The following is an 18683-nucleotide window of genomic DNA, read 5'->3' as shown; positions in this document are numbered from 1 at the left end:
GGATGGCTAATACCCAAAAGACTGTGAACGATAAATGCTGGCAAGGTTGTGGAGAAAAAGGAACTCTCATACATTGTTGGTGGGACTGCAAAATGGTGCAGCCTCTATGGAAAATGGTTTTCAGGTCCCTCAAACAATTGCAGATGATCTACCATACGACCCAGCTATCGCACTGCTGAGAATATACCCAGAGGAATGGAAATCATCATGCAGAAGGGATACCTGTATTCCAATGTTTTTTGCAGCACTGTTTACAATAGCCAAGAGTTGGAACCAGCCCAAATGTCCATCATCAGATGAGTGGATATGGAAAATGTGGTATGTCTACACAATGGAATACTACTCACCTATAAAAATGAATGAAATACTGCCATTTGCAACGACATGGATGGACCTGGGGAGAATTATATTAAGTGACACATATCAGGCACAGAAAAAGAAGTATCACATGTTCTCGCTTATTTGTGGGAGCTAAAAATAAATAAATAAAAACAACAACAACAAAAAAAACAGGGCTGAGGGGGAAGAAGACATAACAATTACAATTCCTTGAAATTGATATGACAAGCAAACAGAAAGGACATTGTTGGGAGGAAGGGGGAGGGGGAGGAGGGAGGGAGGTTTTGGTAATGGGCCACAATAATCAACCACATTGTATATTGACACAATAAAATAAAATAAAAATATTTTTTAAAAAAAGGAAAAGTAAGAATAATCATCAGAATAAGAAAAGTAAAAAAATAAATTTAAAAAAAATAAAAACAATATATTAAACAAAAAAAGAAAATTATGTCCTTTTTCCAAGGCCACACAGTTGGTAACTATCAGAGTGTGGATCCACCCGAGGCCTATTCTTGATACTTAAATATCAAAGCCCTTCTTCCAGAACCATTTCCAAAACTCAGGTTTTCATATACTATATTTGCTTATGTTGCTGAAGTTCTTTATGGTTGTTTATGCAGACTGTTAGATTTTTTCAATCCCTGTTCATTGCACACATTTTATTTACTCTGCCTGGGTTGTTCCTGCCACACTGTTTACATGACAGGTTCCTTGTGACTGTCACCTTATCAGAGTCCTTCTAATCACTCTGGAGCTCCTCCTGTTTCTCTTCTGGTACTACTCATTTACTTTCTACTTAGTACTTGTCATAGTTTATAATTACATGTTTTCACTATTTCCTTGTTTATTGTCTCTCCCTACCATATTGTAAACTTTACAAGGGTGGGATTATGCCGGTTAATCATCAGAGAATACCCAGTGTCTAGCAACCTAGAATGCCTAACACAGAGTAGGCATGCAGTAAATATTTATTGAATGAATTTATGAATTTTCTATTTATTAGAAATGGTAGCTTTATGTATTTTTACCATTTCTCTTTCATCAATAATTTTTAAGCCCTTAAAAGTTTTAACAGGAAGTACTTGTATCTGAAATCAGGAAGTAATTGTTTCTCCTTTAAAAATATATCATATTTGACTTTATTTTTCAGTCTTCTATAAAACGGTTCCAAATATATCTAAGTCTTAAAAATTGAGAAATGGCTTAAAAAACATAACCCAGGAATCTTAATTTAGATTTTTAATTTTTTTAGAATTTTAATTGTGGCTTTAAAAAAAAGACCATATACCATAAAACTTGGCATCTTAACCATTTTTAGGTGTAAGGTTCACTTGAGTTTTATATTTACATTGTTGTGCAACAGTTGTTTAGAATTCTTTCATCCTGCAAAACTAAGACCCTAAATTCATTGAACAACAGTTCCCCATTTCACATTCCCTCTATCTAATGTTTCTAGAGTTTGACTCCTTCAAAAACCTCATGTAAGTGGAATCATACAGTTTTATCTTTTTGTGACTGACGTATTTTACTTAGCATAATATCCTAAAGGTTCATATATGTTGTAGCATGTGACAGGATTTTCTTATTTTTTTAGGCTGAATGATATTCCATTGTATGTATATACCACATTTTATTTTTCCATTCATCTGTGAATGGATATTTAGGTGGCTTCCACCTCTTGGCTATTGTGAATTATGCTATATTGAACATGAGTGTGCAGATAACTCTTTGAGATCCTGTTTTCAATTCTTTTGAATATACACCTAGAAGTGGGATTGCTGAATCATAATGGTTATTCTATTTTTAATTTTTTGATGAACCTCCATCTGTTTTACACAGCATCTGCACCATTTTACATTCCCACCAACAATGCACAGGGTTCCTATTTTTCCACATTCTTTGTCAACACTTGTTATTTTGTGTTGTCGTTGTTGTTGTTTTAATAGTGGCCATCCTAATGGGTGTGAGGGAATATCTCAATGTGGTTTTGATTTGCATTTCTCTGATGATTAGTGATGTTGAACATTTTTTCATGTCCACATTGGCCATGTAGATATCTTCTTTAGAGAAATGTCTATTCAGGTCCTTTGCCCAATCTTAAATTGAGTCATTTTGTTGTTGTTGTTGTTGAGTGTTAGGAGTTCTTTATATATACTGTATATTAACCCCTTCTCATATATATAGCTGATACATATTTTCTCCCATTCCATAAGTTGCTGTTTCACTGTTGATAGTTTCCTTTGATGTGCAGAAGATTTTAAGTTTAATGTAGTCCCATCTGTCTATTTTTGCTTTTGTTGCCTGTGAATTTGGTGTTATATCCAAAAAAAGTATTGTCAAATCCAATGTTATGAAGCTTTTTCCCTGTGTTTTTTTCTAGAAGTTTTATAGGTTTAGGTCTTTAATTCATTTTGAGTTAATTTTTGTATCTGGTGTAAGGTAAGAGTCTAACTTCATTCTTTTGCACATGGATGTTCAATTTTCCCAGAATCACTTGCTGAAGAGATTGTGTAGTCTTGGCATCCTTGTTGAAGGTGACTTGACAAGATCACAGAGAGTTTATTTATGGGCTCTTTATTCAGTTCCACTGGTTGATATGTCTGTCTTTTTGCCAGTACCACTGTCTTGATTACTTTAAAGTGAAAACAATGTACTGTTTTGATTACTGTATCTTTGTAATATGCTCAGTATCAGGAAGTGTGAGGCCTCAGACTTTGTTTTTCTTTTTCAAGATTGTTTTGGCTATTCAGGGTCTCTTGAGAGTTCATATAAATTTTAGGTTGATTTTTGTATTTCTCCGAAAAAAAGTCACAGGGATTTTAAAAGAGATTGTCTTGAATCTGTACATTGCTTTGGGTAGTTGGAACATTTTAAGAATACAGTATTAAGTCTCCCACTCCATGAACAGAGGAAGCCTTTCTATTTATTTCTGCCATCTTCAATTTCTTTCATTGTTTTGTAGTATTCAGTGTACAAATCTTTTACCTCTTAGTTAAGTTTGTTCCTAAGTATTTTACTTCTTTTGATGCAATTGTAAATGGGATTGTTTTCTTAAATTTCCTTTTCAGATTGTTTATTGTCAGTGTATAGAAATGCAAATTGATTTTTGTGTGTTGCTTTTATATCCTACAACTTTGTTGAATTCATTTATTAGTTCTAGTGGTATTTTTGTGAAATCTTTAAGGTTTTCTACATATAAAATTATGTCCTCTGGAAACAGAGATAATTTTACTTCTTACTTACCAATTTAGATATCTTTCACTTCTTTGTCTTGCCTAATTTCTCTGGCTAAGACTTCCAGTACTATATTGAATAAAAGAGTGAAAGTGGACGTCCTTCCCTTCTTCTGATCTTAGAGGAAAAGTTTCCAGTTTTTCACCATTGAATACAATGTCAGCTGTGGGCTTTTCATATTCATATAAGGCCTTTATTATGTTGAAGTAGTTTCTTTCTATTGCTAGTAGGCTGAGTGTTTTTATCATGAAAGGAAGTTAAATTTTGTCAAATGCTTTTTCTACATCAGTTGAGACAACTATGTGTTTTTTGACCTTCATTATGTTAATATGATATTGATTTGTTTTCATATATTGAACAGCCTTGCATTCCAGGAATAAATCCCACTTTTCATGGCATATTATCCTTTTAATATGTTGTTTAATTCAGTATGCTAATATTTTGTTAAGGATTTTTGCATCACCATTAGTTAGGAATATTGACCTGTGGTCTTTTCTTGCAGTATCTTTGTCTGGTTTTGGTATCAGGGTAATGCTGGCCTTATAGAATGAGTTTAGAAGTGTTCCCTCCTCTTCAATTGTTTGGAAGAGTTTGAGGAGGATTGGTGTTAATTCTTCTTTAACTATTTGGTAGAATTGTCCAGTAAAACCATGCGATGCTGGACTTCTATTTGTTGGGAGCTTTTTTATTATTGATTTGATCTCCTTAATATTTATAGACCTGTTCATATTTTTTAGTTATTCATGATTCAGTCTTGGTAGGCTGTATGTTTCTAGAAATTTATCCATTTCTTCTAGGTTATCCAATTTTTTGGTATAATATTGTTCCTTATAGTCTTATAATTCTTTTTATTTTTGTGATATCAGTTGTAATGTCCCTTCTCTATTTCTGATTTTAGTTATTCGATACTTCTTTCTTTTTTTCTTAGTTAATCTAACTAAGCATTTGTCAATTTTGTTGACCTTTCAAAAAAACTGATTTAGTTTCATTGATTTTTTTGTATTGTTTTTCTATACTCCATTGAACTTACTTCTGCTGTAATCTTTATTATTTCCTTCCTTCTGCTAACTCTTGGTTTAGTTTGTTCTTTTTATAGTTGTTTGATGTGTAGAGTTAGATCATTAAATTTGAGATCTTTCTTTTTTAATGTAAGCATTTAGCACTACAAAATTCCCTCTCAGTACTGCTTTCATTCTATTTCATATGCTTTGACATGTTGTGCTTTTGTTTTCATTTATCTCAGGATATTTTCTATTTTTCTCTTGTGATTTCTTCTTTGACTCAATTAAAAGTGTGTGATTTAGTTTCTACACATTTTGGCTTTTCCAGTTTTTCTTCTGTTATTATTTCTATTATTATTCTACCTTGGTTGGTAAATTACTTGGTATAACTTCAATCTTCTTTAAAAAATTTTTAATATTTGTTTTGAGGACTAACGTGATCTATCCTGGAGAATATTTCATGTGCACTTGAGGAGAATGTATATTCTATTGTTTGGTGGACTGTTCCATATATGCCAGTTAAGCCCAATTGGTCTGTGTTGTTCAAGTCCTCTGTTTCCTTATTGATACTCTGTGTGATTATTCTATATATTATTGAAAGTGAAGTATTGACATCTACATTAGTGGGTTGCTGTCTATTCCTTCAATTCTGTCAAAGTTGGTTTCATGTATTTGGTAGCTCTGATGATAGATGCATATATATTTATACTTGTTATATCGCCTTAGTGGATTGACTATTTTACCATTATATAATGTCCTTCCTTGTCTGTTGTAACAACTTATGACTTAAAATCCATTTTTCAAGTTCACTGATTCTTTCTTCTGCTTGATCAAATCTGCTATTGAGCCACTGAAGTGGATTTTTCAATCCAGTTATAGTATTCTGCAACTCAGTAATTTGTTTGGTTCTTTTTTTATAATTTCTCTTCGTAGATATTCTCATTTTGTTCATTCATCGCTTTACTGATTTCCTTTAGTTGTCTACCTATGTTCTCTTTTAGCTCATTGAGTATCCTTAAGATGGTTATTTTTAATTCTTGTTAAGTAATTCATAGGTCTCCATTTCTTCAGAGTTGCTTTCTAAAGATTTATTTTATTCCTTTGATTGAGCCATGTTTCCTTGTATGCCTTGTGATCTTTAGCTGAGATTAGGGCATTTGAACAAAACAGCCACCTCTCCCAGTCTTTACAAACTGGTGTCTTATAGGGGAAGACCTTCACCAATTATCCCAGCTAGATATTCTGGGAACCTCTGAAGCCTTTTGGGGGATGTATCTTCTCTGGGATTGCGCATATAATTTCCCAGTTAAAGAGGTTTAACCCTTTCTCTTCTCAGGAGTCTGTGATCTCTTGCTCCCGTGTTGTCTCTCTGCAGTACTGCAATATCTCTGATTCTGTAACACTCACTCACCTTTGTCCTTGGTGGCCCCCAACCTGGCATTCAAAATATACTACTGTTTTCATCAGCACTCTGAGTCAATCAAGACAGAAACCAGTCCCTTAGGCAGCTCCCCTAAAAACAAGAATGTTGGACACACATTCCACTCTTTATCCCTCCCAAAGGACTAGCCAGGTTTGGGAGTTTTTTCCCAATTACACTGCACTGTTGTAGGGAGAAGGGGAGGGGCAAAGGCAAGCAAAATGTAGTGAATTTTCTTACTTCAAGGAGACTCTTCTTGGCTTTGTACTCATCTGGGGTGCTACAATCTCTTTACTGGTTTCTGGAATTCTCACAAAGGCAATTTGATCTGTACACTATTACTAAGTGTCTCTGTGGGGAAACAAGGGCCTGGGGCTTCTTTTTCCTCCATCTTGCTGACTTCACTCCAATTTAGGTTTTTAATAAGAATTTTTTGCTGTCTTCTGGAGTCATGTTTTGTTTGTGGATTTTGTCCTGTGATTATGCTGGATTTAGACTGTACTCTTCTAACATCTGACATTTAATGGAAGTAAGGGATACTTTCAGCAATAAGAGAATGATAATTATCTGCTGTTTTCTTTCTTCTTGCCGTCCTCTCAGAAATGTCTGACTCAGAAGCAGCTGGGACTGGAAATAGAATCCAGGAGCTGGGCCATCACACTGCACTAGCCCCCACTGGAGTCTCTCTGCCTGCTCTCAGCTTGTAGAGAATTTGGCTTCTGTTCCTTGTGTACCAAAACAATGAAGCCAGAAAGTTTAGGCCTATTTAGACTTGCAAGGATGAAAAGAGATTAAATAGCTAGTAGAAGAATTACTGCACTCAGGCAAATATTTGAGGTTTCTTTGGCTTTGCTTTACTTTGCCTTGTCTTCCAGAGTCACTGCCAGGCATAGTTGTGTGACTATGAGCTTCTCTTTGAAGCTCATGTTTGGTTCTGCCAGATGTTAGGCCAGGGAGGAAGGAATGGGCTCCAAATATGCAGAAAATCAAATGGGGTAATGGGAAAGAGTGCCTGGCATAATTCACCAATAGTTATTTTTAATCTGTGCAAGCTACCAAAGTCCTGATGGACCAGAGTGCATGGCTATGACTCTGTCATCTAACACCTGCTTTGACAGGTGTTTCTCGGGGGGTGGGTTTACTGAGAAACTATCTTACCATATTTTTTCTATTATGGTCATTTTCTTTTTTGTTGCTTGTTTCTTCTTTGTCTTCTCTTTCTTTCTTTCTTTTTCTTTTTTTCTTTAGGTTAGATGCAAACAAGCCAATACAGTACCTGCAAAACAAGGCAGCTTTAAACCAAGCATTAGAACGGTTGAATTGGCCCATTTCGTTGAAAGAGTTATCAATGCTGGAAAATGAAATTCTAGCTGGAAAAAAATACATTCATCAGGCCATGGAACTCCAGGAAGCTGCCAAGAAGAATTTTGTGAACAAGGCAGCGGGAGAGGTGGGTGCCATGGAAGTCTCCGTATTTCCTCCCTCCCTGCCTGTCCCAAGTCATTGCTGTCCCTACCTTGGCCTTCCTCTCTCCCACCCCCACCACTGATTTCTGAAAGAGTCAGAAAGGAAATGCCATTTGATTTTACTTTATTTTTATTTTTAAAGCAACACTTTTTTTTTTCATTGAAAAGCAAAACTAAACAGAAGTATGATGGAGTGATTAAAAACTTGGACTTTGATAGGAGCCAGACCAAGATCTGGCCTCAGATCTGCCACCTAATCTGTATGTGATCTTGGCTAGTTACTCAGTCTCTTCAAACCTCAATTTTCTTATCTGTAAAGTAGGAGTATTAATAACATAGAGCTGTTATGAGGATAAAATGAGCTTTTAAAATACTTAGTATTGAAAACCCCCATAAAAGTTAAAAGTTAGCAATTATTAGTAGTAGTGCTAGTAACAGTAGTAGTAATAAAACAAACCTAAAAAGAAAAAATAATTTATAATATGACTGCCTTATTACCACCACTTTGGAGCATTTCATTGTAGTTTTTTTTTTTTCTCCTCAAATAGATGTTTTTTACATAGATGCAGTCAGAGTGTCCATATTTTATATTCTGCTTTTTAATTTGGCGTTATTTCATAAACTTTCTCTGTGTTTTTACTGAATCTTCAGATTGATATGTTTGGTGGTTATATAATATCCCAAGGTATGTATATACCCTAATTTATTTAACTCTTCAATGAATTTTGGACATTTGGGTTGTTCTCCAGTTTTCTGCTCTTTCACATAATATATGCATGACTCCTATGGTGCATGTAGTTGAATTATTTTGTTAGGATACAGACTTAGGAGGGGGATTCCTGGACCACAGCTCATGGACATTTGGAGGTCCTAAATAGACATTGCCCGTATAACACACCCTTTCCTGGCTGCACACAAGTGTGTATGGATGTTGCTATGGTTTGAATGTGGCCCCCAGAGTTTATGTGTTAGGAATTTGATCTTCAATGCAGCAGTGTTAGGAGGTGAGACCTTTAAGAGGTGGTTAGACCATGAGGGCTATGCCCTCATGAAGAGATTAATGCTGTTATCACAGGAGTGGGTTTCTCATAAAAAGGATGAGTTCAGCCCTCTCTTGCATTCTCTCTCACCTTCTGTCATGTTGTAATGCAACAAATAGGCCCTCACCAAATGCTGGCCCCTTGATCTTGGACTTTGCAGCCTTCATAATCATGAGCCAATAAACTTCTGTTCATTATAAATTACCCAGTCTGTGGTATTCTATTATAGCAGCACAAAAATGGACTATGACAGGCATGAAATAGTTCATCCAAAATCTTACTGAATCCTATATAATTTTGAGATGTTCGCCATATAGTGTTGTTTTGCTCCCCACAGATTTGTCACCCCTCTTCCCCTGGGTGAGAGAGCCACAAAGGATTACACAAAGCCCATCTCTTCTGAGCAGTGAGAAGTCCTGAAGTGGCTAACTTTCCTGGGACCCTCCAGTGAGAGGCATCCCTTCCTTGGGAAATTAACCTGGAATTGGGGTTCTCTTCCGGCATTTATTTTCCAGACCAGGAAGTTATAGGAAGAGAACATAGGTGGGGTTATAGTTTAACAATATAGGCTGGTAACTTTCAGGGAAACAAGCCAGATGACATTCCAGTAAGGCAATTAAGAGGTCCTATCAACAAAAGCTTGATCTTAGCAAACATTCCTTCTCACAGCAATTTCTCAGTATCTTTACATAACAATCAGTAACTAGTCTGTCCTTGAGCCAGCAACCTTGCTGTGCCACAAATCTTTATCTTACACCAGAGACTTTATAGCCTGAAGGAAATTTCCAGTCCTCCACAAGGTCAATATTTGAGACTGCAAGGCTTTGGAAAACCAGGCTGTGTGAAGTACATTTGCTTTAAGAATCCTCTACAATATAGTAGTCTAAAAGCTATTTCTGAAGAACTGACCTTTGTGTTTATCCATTTGGTTTCAGTCTTTGCCAAGCAATACTGGTTTTGCCTGGCTTAAAATTCTGTTTTTGCTGCTCTAGATTCTTGTTTTGTTTTGCTTGTTTGTTGTTCTTTAATTTTATTTTTCCTCTGCAGATCACATTTTTTTCCTTCAGTGTAAAAAACTATGTCTTTTGTGCAGAATGCAAAAATTTTATCACAAAACATTATATGTCTATTAATGTTATTCAAATTAAGTGACTTCCTCAAAGAATTATTTAGTGTTTCCTTTGGAGGTACAATCTGATGCCTCTGAACATTTTGCTAACTATTGGCCTTTCTCACCTGGATGCCCTATGGGCACCTAAGAATCAAAAGAATCAAAAGTCAATTACCCACCTCTCCCTGAAAATATGCTACTCTTCTCACTGTGCATTGTGCATATCAAAGGGTGTGTTATACTGGCAACATCTATTTAGGACCTCCAAATGTCCATGCCCCTTGGTCCAGGAATCCCCCTCCTAAGACTGTATCCTAACAAAATAATTCAACTATTTGCACCATAGGAGTCACGCATACATTATGCGAAAGAGCAGAAAACTGGAAAACAACCCAAATGTCCAACATTCATTGAAGATTAAATTAATCAGGGTATATTTCTCTTCCTGTCTGCTTGTTCTTTCATTTATTCATTGAAATATTAATGAGTGCCTGTGAGGTGCCAAGCACTATTCTGGGCACTGGGGGTACCTGGAGCACCACAGACTAAGTCCTGCCCTTATTCTAATGGGGAGACAGACCATTACTGGTCCCAGATGATGGACTTTTCTGTGTTGAACTATAGAGACACCACTGCCTAACAGCAGAATTTGCTAGCATTATTCTTTTATCTATATTTTATTTCAAATTTGCAAATATGAAGTGTTGCCAATGGAGTGAACATAAGCCTCTTCTGGTTTGGAGCAAAGATAGTATATTGTGCTGAATGTGTCTGAAATTCTGGCAACCAAAAGCTCATTGTTCACAAGGTAGAAATTAGATGTTCTATTTCTTTATTCTCTTTCTACAAAGTGGGAATAAAAATAATTTTAATAGTTTTTTCATCCAGAAATATTTGTTTGTTCCCTGCTGTGGATGAGATTCTGTGCTTGGCACAGGTGATCCCAGGCAGTAAGTAGCCTGTCTCATTCTCTCTCTCTTCGGGGTCTCCCAAGGTGATACTACATATTGGATTCAAGACAGGGGTTTGTTAACTGCATTGCAGGCGTGGGTCCAGCCTAGCAGAGAAGACGTACTGGAATAGAACACAACCTTCGCGAGAGTTTGTCTGGCCTTATTTGCAGCTGTATCCATAGCACCGAGAGTGGGGCTTGGTGCACAGTGGGCACTCAACAAACATATTGAATGAGTGAAACCCAGATCTTTATAGCAGAGTATTGCAAATATCACAACAGACGATTGCAAATGTCACAACCCGAGAACAACTGGAAGATGAAAAAAAGTGACTGATTCTGAGTGGGGAGTTGGGGAAAGATCCACAGAAGAGGATTAATCCAGTTTGGTCTGGAAGGATGCATAAGAATTGAGGGTGGAGTGTGAGAAATGTTCTGAGTGAGTGAAAGTAACAGCCTGTGCAAAGGCAGGGAGAAGGGAGATGGGGAAGAACATGGGATGTTCATGGGGGGCGAGACAAAAAGGGAAGATGGCACCAGAATGGGAGGGACTTGAACTGTCTACTAGGATGAGGGACTTCTGCTGTAGGAAGTGGATATCCAGGGAGGGGATTTCAGCAAGTGAAAGACAATAACAGATTTGGGTCTTGGAAAGATTATTTTGGCATGGAGGTGAGACCCGGTGTACAAGGGAAGGACCACAATCAGGTACAATGCTCACGTTGAGAGGTGTTGAGTCCTTGAGCCAAGCAGGAAGAGTAGGGAGGGAACAGGTAAAAGAGACATGAGTTGTTGGAAAGATGAAAGTGTGGGGTGATCCAGAGGGCAAAGGTGAAGACGCCCACAGAATTTCTGTCTTGGACAACTTAGGGAGATAGAGGCACCGTTAACCACTTCCTTCCGTCTCTGCTCCTGAGAGAGATGTGTGTTCCTGGCTAGCCCATCTAATCACACTGCCATTCTGTGACCTCTTACCATGTCTTTGTCTACTTCACAACACATTTCACTATCTGACATTCTGTACGCGTTTGTTTATGGTCTGTCTTCCCCGCTAGAGTACGTGTGGGACTTGGTCCATTGTGTTCTTCTGGGTTCTCCTGGCTCCTAAAAGAGTGGTTGGCACCACATGGTCAAATATTTCACTGTATAAATGAACATACAAACAGAGAGAAAGAAGCCCAATGAGAAGAAGAGCAGATTTTCAGGAAAAGGTAACTCACTTTGAGTGCTTTTGATTCTCGTGTCCGTGGGGCATCCACGTAAGAAAGGCCAATAGACAGCCGCATGCTGGAGCTTAGGAGAGAGGTCTGAATTAGGAGATAGATTTGGAGGTCATTTGAGGTGCTGAGAGAGGAAGAGGAGACAGTGGAGGGACCAAGACAGAAAAGCTAGAGGACCTGGGCCCCCAGGGTGGAGAGGTGTGATGTGAGAGTGAGGAAGAGCAGAGGTTAGGAGCCTGGCTCTGGAGTCAGGCAAACCTGAACACAAATCTCAGCGCTGCACTTGCTGGCTGCGGGACCTCACTCAGGCCCTCTGAGCCATTTCCTCTTCTTTGAAACAGAGAAATCTAGGCACTGACCTACAAGATGGCTGTGAGACAATGCACATCTTATGCTAAGGACAGTGCGCAGCACCAAGTGCTCAACAGTCAAGGCACTCAGCACAGGTTGTCTTTATTGCTATTTCCATTGTTAGAGCTATTATCAAGGCCTTGAAAAGTCATATGAATGTTGTCTGACAGCTATTTGATTTGGCAAGAGGGAGCTCATTAGTGATGGTAGCCAGAACAATGTCAGAGGAATTGTGGAAGCAGGAGCCAGCTGTAGTGGGTGGAAGAGTAGGAGGTAAAGACATTGTTTGCAGATCTTCGTAGGAAGGCAAGGAGAAAAAGGTGGGAACTCGAGGGGTTGGCAGCGTGGGAGAAGGCATTTAGTTTGTGTGATGGTGTTGCTGGGTCCACGGCTGCCCCCTTATTTGGCAGGGGCCAAGGCTATCCCAACGCACGGTGTCCAAGGCTCCCACTATCTGTTCAGGGGAGCTCCCATGTGCCCAGGACAATTGTCAATCGGAATGAATGGGGGTGGACATTCATATTTGGCAGCTCATCTTCAGAGTTCTTTCCACTCTTAGCATGGTCTTCTGCAATGGAAGACTTGGTATAATGTCTCCTTAAAACAATACATCTCCTTATCGTGTGTGATACAGTCTGAGATCTTTTAATTCCATTGTTATCGTACCCCACTGATTTGGTTTCATGACCCACTAACAGTTCTCAACCCCAAATGTGAAAAACATTGGTTGGGAGCAAAGCTTAAGATTTCAGGGCCTTTTGAGATCCTAGGGTGAAAAACTCATCACAGATGCAAACCATTTTTATTTATTCATCTATAAATATATAGTCTCTTCTAAAATTCTTTTAGCAAATAAAATAAAATAAATGTCTTGTAGCAAAGACCAAATATATTGATCAATGATTGTAAGTTGGAGAGGAAGAAACCATGCGTCAATCATGAAGACCCCTGGAGTTCATTGATAATGTGCAGCAAAGGCGATCAAAGTTGTTTGGAGTGGAATCCAATCAGAAATGCCCCTGTTTGTTCAGGAGGCTGTGTTCACTGTATTTGGCCCTCTCCAGGGCACATTATGGAGTCTGGATGTCTGTGGCTTTCTGATACCCTTCCCTGGAGTATGTTAGCATCCAACATAGCTGCCCTGTTGGTTCTTCACTTTTGGTACAGCTTCATGATTTTTCTGCCAGTGAGGACCAGAGGTGGGAAGGAAACATTGTTGTAAATGCCACATCTGGCTAGCCGGCTTCTGCTTTTTATGCTCAGGCTTACCCTGGAAGTCCCTGGCTGGCCCTGGGTCAGACCTAAGGTGAGAACCACTATTCCCACCTGCTCTACCCAGTCGCCTGTGCTGGACACATTTCACGCTTGACTGTGTAATGGTTTCTCCCCATTTCCATAATCCACCACTCTGTGGTGTCTCTGGAGACAGGTGCTGGGCTCACCGCCTGAAATTGGAAGTTCCTCTTGAAAACTCCCCTCACTAGCACCCCTCTTGTTGCAGATTGCAGATTTCACCTTCACTGGCCAATCCTGAGCCCTCAGAGTTGTGTAATGGTGGAAATCACTGGAAAGCATCTGTGAATGACAATTAACCTTCCATAGTCTCCCCAGGAGGAGTTTGGTCTGGGGCAGCCTAACATGCTGTTCTGCAACATTTCCTTAGTAAATGAGGATGGTTCTCCAGAGAAAATCCCACAGAATCCAGGCCCAGAAAGATCCAAAAGCCTTTCTCATCCATATCCTTGACTGCCTTGGAAAATTTGGAAGCAGAAAACCTTCTGTAGCTGTAGGCAACCCTAAAGGAGGCCTTGGAAATTTACCCCACAGCTGGCTGCACATGTTAACTTCTCAAAGCCATGACTGGTAGGAATCTGGAGTCTGTGGTGAATTGAGTGCTCCGGTCCATGGAAAACTGTCCAGGACAAAGAGTGTTAGGAAAATGCACACAGGGAGAAGGGTGTGATCGAGGCTGGCTGAGTGGGACTGGGAGAAGGAAGAGGAGAGAGGCCACGGGGGCTTGGGAGCTCTGTGCTGGGTCGTAACGTTGACACTGTTAATGCAAGAGAATGTTAGCTGGGGAGACTTCGAGGGAAATTTCTTTGAGTTACGTAAAATGAAGTCAGAATATATACAGTTGTTATCATTTCTCCCAAATAGCAATTGCTTCAGTTGTCATTCGTGTATCCTAAACCACCGCCCCCCTTTTTTTAACTCAAGATTTTTTAGTTCTCAAAATTCCCTCCTTAAAGGGAAGTGGGAGGTATTACACCTGAACCAACTAGTCAACCTTTCTCATTCCACTAGTAGAAACTTCAGTCTGTTCTGCTGGTATTGAGGTCCTAGTGACTGTGAACTGTTGTCCACAAGGACAGGATCACCTCGTGTGGGGACGGGAGGTTAGCAAGTCTGGATTGTGTGTCGATGATGTTGCCATCACAGAGAGAATGACACGTGCTTATTCAGGCCACGCTATCCCCAGACAGCACTGCAGTGATAAGTTAACATCTGGAAATGAGACCCCAGGTGAGCCCCTAAGTTGGTGGTAGGAGGTGTGGCCAGGGTGAAGCTGAAATCTCAGAAAGTGAGGGACCAGAGAGGAGGCCAGCAAGCAAATGCACCAACCTCACGACCATGCCGTGGTTACTGGGGATTTCAGGAGAGGCTCCTGCTCAGGAACTCCAGTCACTGGAGGAAATTAAAGGAAGGGAAGAAAAATTCCCACGAACCTTATTATCTAAAAAGTGTGCTGTCTAGTATCCCAATGTTCAGAAGTGGGAAGGTGGGTATCAACTCTGGGGATCCCTGAGGTGACAAAAGCCACAGCCAGGTTGCCTTTTCACTCTAAAGCTGAAGGCACCCTCCTCACTGGAGACTTCAGCTGGGCAGACTCCAGCGCTCTCCTAAGAATGGGTGTGGAGGGCAAGAAGATCGGTCAGAATAGCCAGGCCGGAGAGGTAGATGTCTTGAAAAGTTAAAGGCCTAGAATTTATTGTAGTCTTGTGTGAGCTATTTGTACAAAGTAGGTAGCTGGTGGTGGTCCACACATCAGGAAATAATGACACAAAGTCACCCAAATGTGTGAGTAAATCTGCAGATGGGTAACTGCATGCGTAAAATCCAGCCAGTTTGGAAGACTTTCTCACTTTGGGTTTTTTAAACTTCCCTAGGGCTGTGGGGGGGACCCTCCACAAAAGCACTCCTTTACTTCCCTTTGGTTTTGAAAGCAAGGCTAAGTCCCCAAGATACTGGAAGGGGAAGGGATAAAAATCCCATTTAAGCCTTGGACTAACGTGGTATCACCAGCTTTTCTGGGAGGCCCAGCCCAGAACTGCTGTACTTGTGAGAAGCTCACAAGGAGACTTTGCTCTGTCTTAGGACTGATACAGGAAATTCCACTTAGAGCTTCACTTCTTCGGCACAAATTTGCCTCCTGTTAAAACACAAGTGCCCTGGAAAGAAAGCACACCAAGGCCTTCAGACTCATTGACCGCGGGTCCCTCACCCCATAGCCTGGAGGGGCTGGGCAGGGGTTGCCGCCCCTGATTTACATTTTCCTGTGAGGTCCTCTGCTCATTCTCTCTCCAGAGTCCATTTTTAAAAGGAATGAGGACCCTGGGCACTTCCTGGGTGCAAGAAACCCCCCTCGATCTAGATGAGGGGAGAGTAAATGAAGGTCAGAAAATGCTCCAGGCCACCCTATCCCACTCACCAAGATTGTAAAGGCAGTTGAATTATTCACAGAGATAGTTTGCAAGTTTTCTGGTCTCATAATTAGGTATCCTAGAGAGAGGAAGGATCACAACCTGCCCGACCCTACTTGCATTATCTGGATTATAGCTGTTGCAGACTTTACTTGACGTTACAGACAAACAGGGGCAGAGAAGCATGTTGGAGCTGCTGCTAGGACAGTGTGGGGAGTGTGTGTCGTGGAGTTCAATGATTGGGGCAGGAAAAATACTTAGTAGAGTTTTTTTTAACAAGATTTTCAGCCAAAGACTAATCCTAGCTGAATTGTAGAAATGTGTTCTGTACCCAATGTGGAAGTACGTTGCTTGGTAAATGGGAATTTTTGACGCATCAAACATTTAGTAACATCATGATCTCCACCAACGCAAACCGCAAGAGCATGAGGTTGAAATTAAGTAATGAAACGAAAGGAGGATGGCACCGTTTGGGGCCCTGCTCGACCAGTCCCAGGTGACTGAATCTGGCGAAAAAGTGAGCTGGATTCTCTGAGTTTTGTAGACAAGACAGTGTTCTCGTCTGATTTCCTTACTGACGCTGACTACTGTGCAGCTGTTCCCCTGTGCTGGCTTATGTAGGTAGGTAGTGCAAGCATTCCTCATTCTCTCTCTCTGTCCCCTCTCCCTCATTCTCTGGATTTCTTTTTAAAACCCAGTGGTTTGCTTGTATTTTGTGTGTGTATAGGTGAGGTATAGCAGGAGAAGAACGGGGCGGGGAGTGTTCTTTGGCGTGGACTGTACAGCATCTCTGAAGTCTTTGGCAAGATTCAAAGACAGCAGAATATCATCTTTCTGGAACAAAGTTGTCAATATCCTGGCTGAAGGGATGGCATGTCTAGTGGCCCTGAGAAGACAACTTTGCATCCTGGAAAGCCCCTGTTCTATTTCTGTGGGATGAGCCATTGTAGTAAGTAAGCCCTGGCGGCTTGTTTGCCGTGGCTATTCTGCTTTATCTGTGGTGATGCTGAATTGATTGCACCCTGGTTCAAATGAGCCATTAAGTAGGCCGTAGTGAATGGTCCCCTCCATAAAGCTACATGCCGTGGAATCAACCAGAAGTGGATTCTTGTTGATCATAACACAGTTGTAAACAAAAGCAGAGTAAATATGAGTTACTTGTACAAAGCCCTTTAGTATCTGTCCTGGTCCTGTCAGATGAGCTCACAGGTGTGTGAATGATTTGAAGGGGAGTGACACTTTTAGACATTTTCTTAGGCGGCATTTTCAGTGGTAAAAGTGACACCGTATCCCTCTGCACTGCTACCGTTCACTATTGTCACTTATGTGACAGAGGAAACAGTTGTTCTGTACACAATGAGTTGGGAAGTGAGTGACCACTAGAGAAAAAGAGAGTTCTCTGATTATTTTAGGCAACTGGACTCACGGATTTGTACCTCCAGGTCCCTTCTGAAAGTGTAGACAGCAATCTCATCGGTCGGCGTCTGGGTGGGACATTGAGAGAATCAATGCTCGTAATCTATAGATAAAAGGGAGCCAGTTAAATAAATTATGTGACTGTGCTCATTTAAAATCTTAAAAAGGAACTTTAAATGTATCTAGGCATAGGTTGTAATAAAAGACTTGTCATATTGATGAAATCTAAAGGGGAAAATGTCTTTCTGGAATCGGAGTAGACATCTTTTTGGAATAACAGGTTGTCACTTATTGGGAGGCCGTGAGGCCGTCTGGTGTCCAACAGCACCCCCCTGGCCAATTGGTCTTTGATGTGAACACCGGGGTAGCAGAGTGGCTAAGTTTAAACTTTAAACTTTTAAACTTTAGGTAAAGGTGACGTTTTTAAGCAACAGCTGATTTAACTTGGCACCTTCCAGATTCTCAAGATTCTAGATTCTATTGGTAGAAGAACACTCCAGCTGAGGAGCTGACTGTGGGAAACTGAGATGTGGGCATCTCCTTGGAATGTGATGATGGGAAAACCACGCTCTTCACGTGCACAGTGCTGGCTCGCGCATTTTCCACATACTGTGGAAACTGCAAACAAGGCTGGCATGCTTGTGTCCCCGTCCTTCTATACACATGGCCTGACAGTTTCTCCAGGGGTGCAGATTCAGACCCTCCTGGACAGAAATATGTAATTAGAGGATGTTAGAGATTATTTTGTTTGTCCCTTCATTTTGCATATGCAGAAGCTAAGCTCAGGAAGGTTATATATATATCCCAAAGTCACACAGCCAGGTGGGCAGCACTCAATCCTATTTCTTCTGTCTCCAGGCCCAGTCTTCTCCCTTTGAGAAGAGAGTAAGTGACTCTGCATCTCCCATGGGAAGTAGTGCTCAGGTTTCTCCTCTGGGTGAAAGCCCAAGAATAAGCAGGTGACAGTCACCATCCACCAATGACGTTGAGCTGTTCTCTTTGACATACTGATTGCCTCAGTAAAAACACAAATTCCATGAGAAGAAAAGGATCCAAGCAATATCTGACTAAATGAGAACATCATAGACAAAAGAGTAGTGTTCATGGCATGCTTTTGTCCACGGCTGCAGAGGCTAAAGCAGTGCAGATCTGAAGACTTGATAATATCCCACAATTCCTTCAAGAGACCTTAACCTCTTAGCTCATTAATTCTTCACTTCGGAGGCTCTAAGTTTTCATCTCTGAGGAAATAAACCATGCCCCTGCTTCTTTTAATGAACTTGGAAAGCATCTGCAGACAGATCCAGATGATAGATGGCTGCAGCAGAACCTTGTCCCATCAGGACACTTATTTCCAGAACCCAAACTGTACTGAACATGAGTAATGACCCAAGAGCAAATGGTGTTCAGACTGCCTGGAGTTATTTAA

At 40.3% G+C, this 18683-nt stretch overlaps 1 protein-coding gene across 2 annotated transcripts in view; it reads left to right on the top strand.

The window, feature by feature from the left end:
• VWA3B (von Willebrand factor A domain containing 3B) overlaps positions 1-18683 on the top strand; it is a 247870-nt gene that overhangs the window by 196363 nt on the left and 32824 nt on the right. For both annotated transcript variants that reach the window (XM_063078561.1, XM_063078560.1), the window contains exon 21: positions 7246-7447. In XM_063078561.1, the coding sequence (XP_062934631.1) occupies positions 7246-7447 (202 nt within the window). The remainder of the gene's footprint in view (positions 1-7245; positions 7448-18683) is intronic.

Source organism: Cynocephalus volans, chromosome 14, assembly GCF_027409185.1.
Source record: "Cynocephalus volans isolate mCynVol1 chromosome 14, mCynVol1.pri, whole genome shotgun sequence".
NCBI classification, from domain to species: Eukaryota; Metazoa; Chordata; class Mammalia; order Dermoptera; family Cynocephalidae; genus Cynocephalus; species Cynocephalus volans.
The sequence above is the reverse complement of the archived record's forward strand: the minus strand, read 5'-3'. Positions and strand labels throughout refer to the sequence as shown.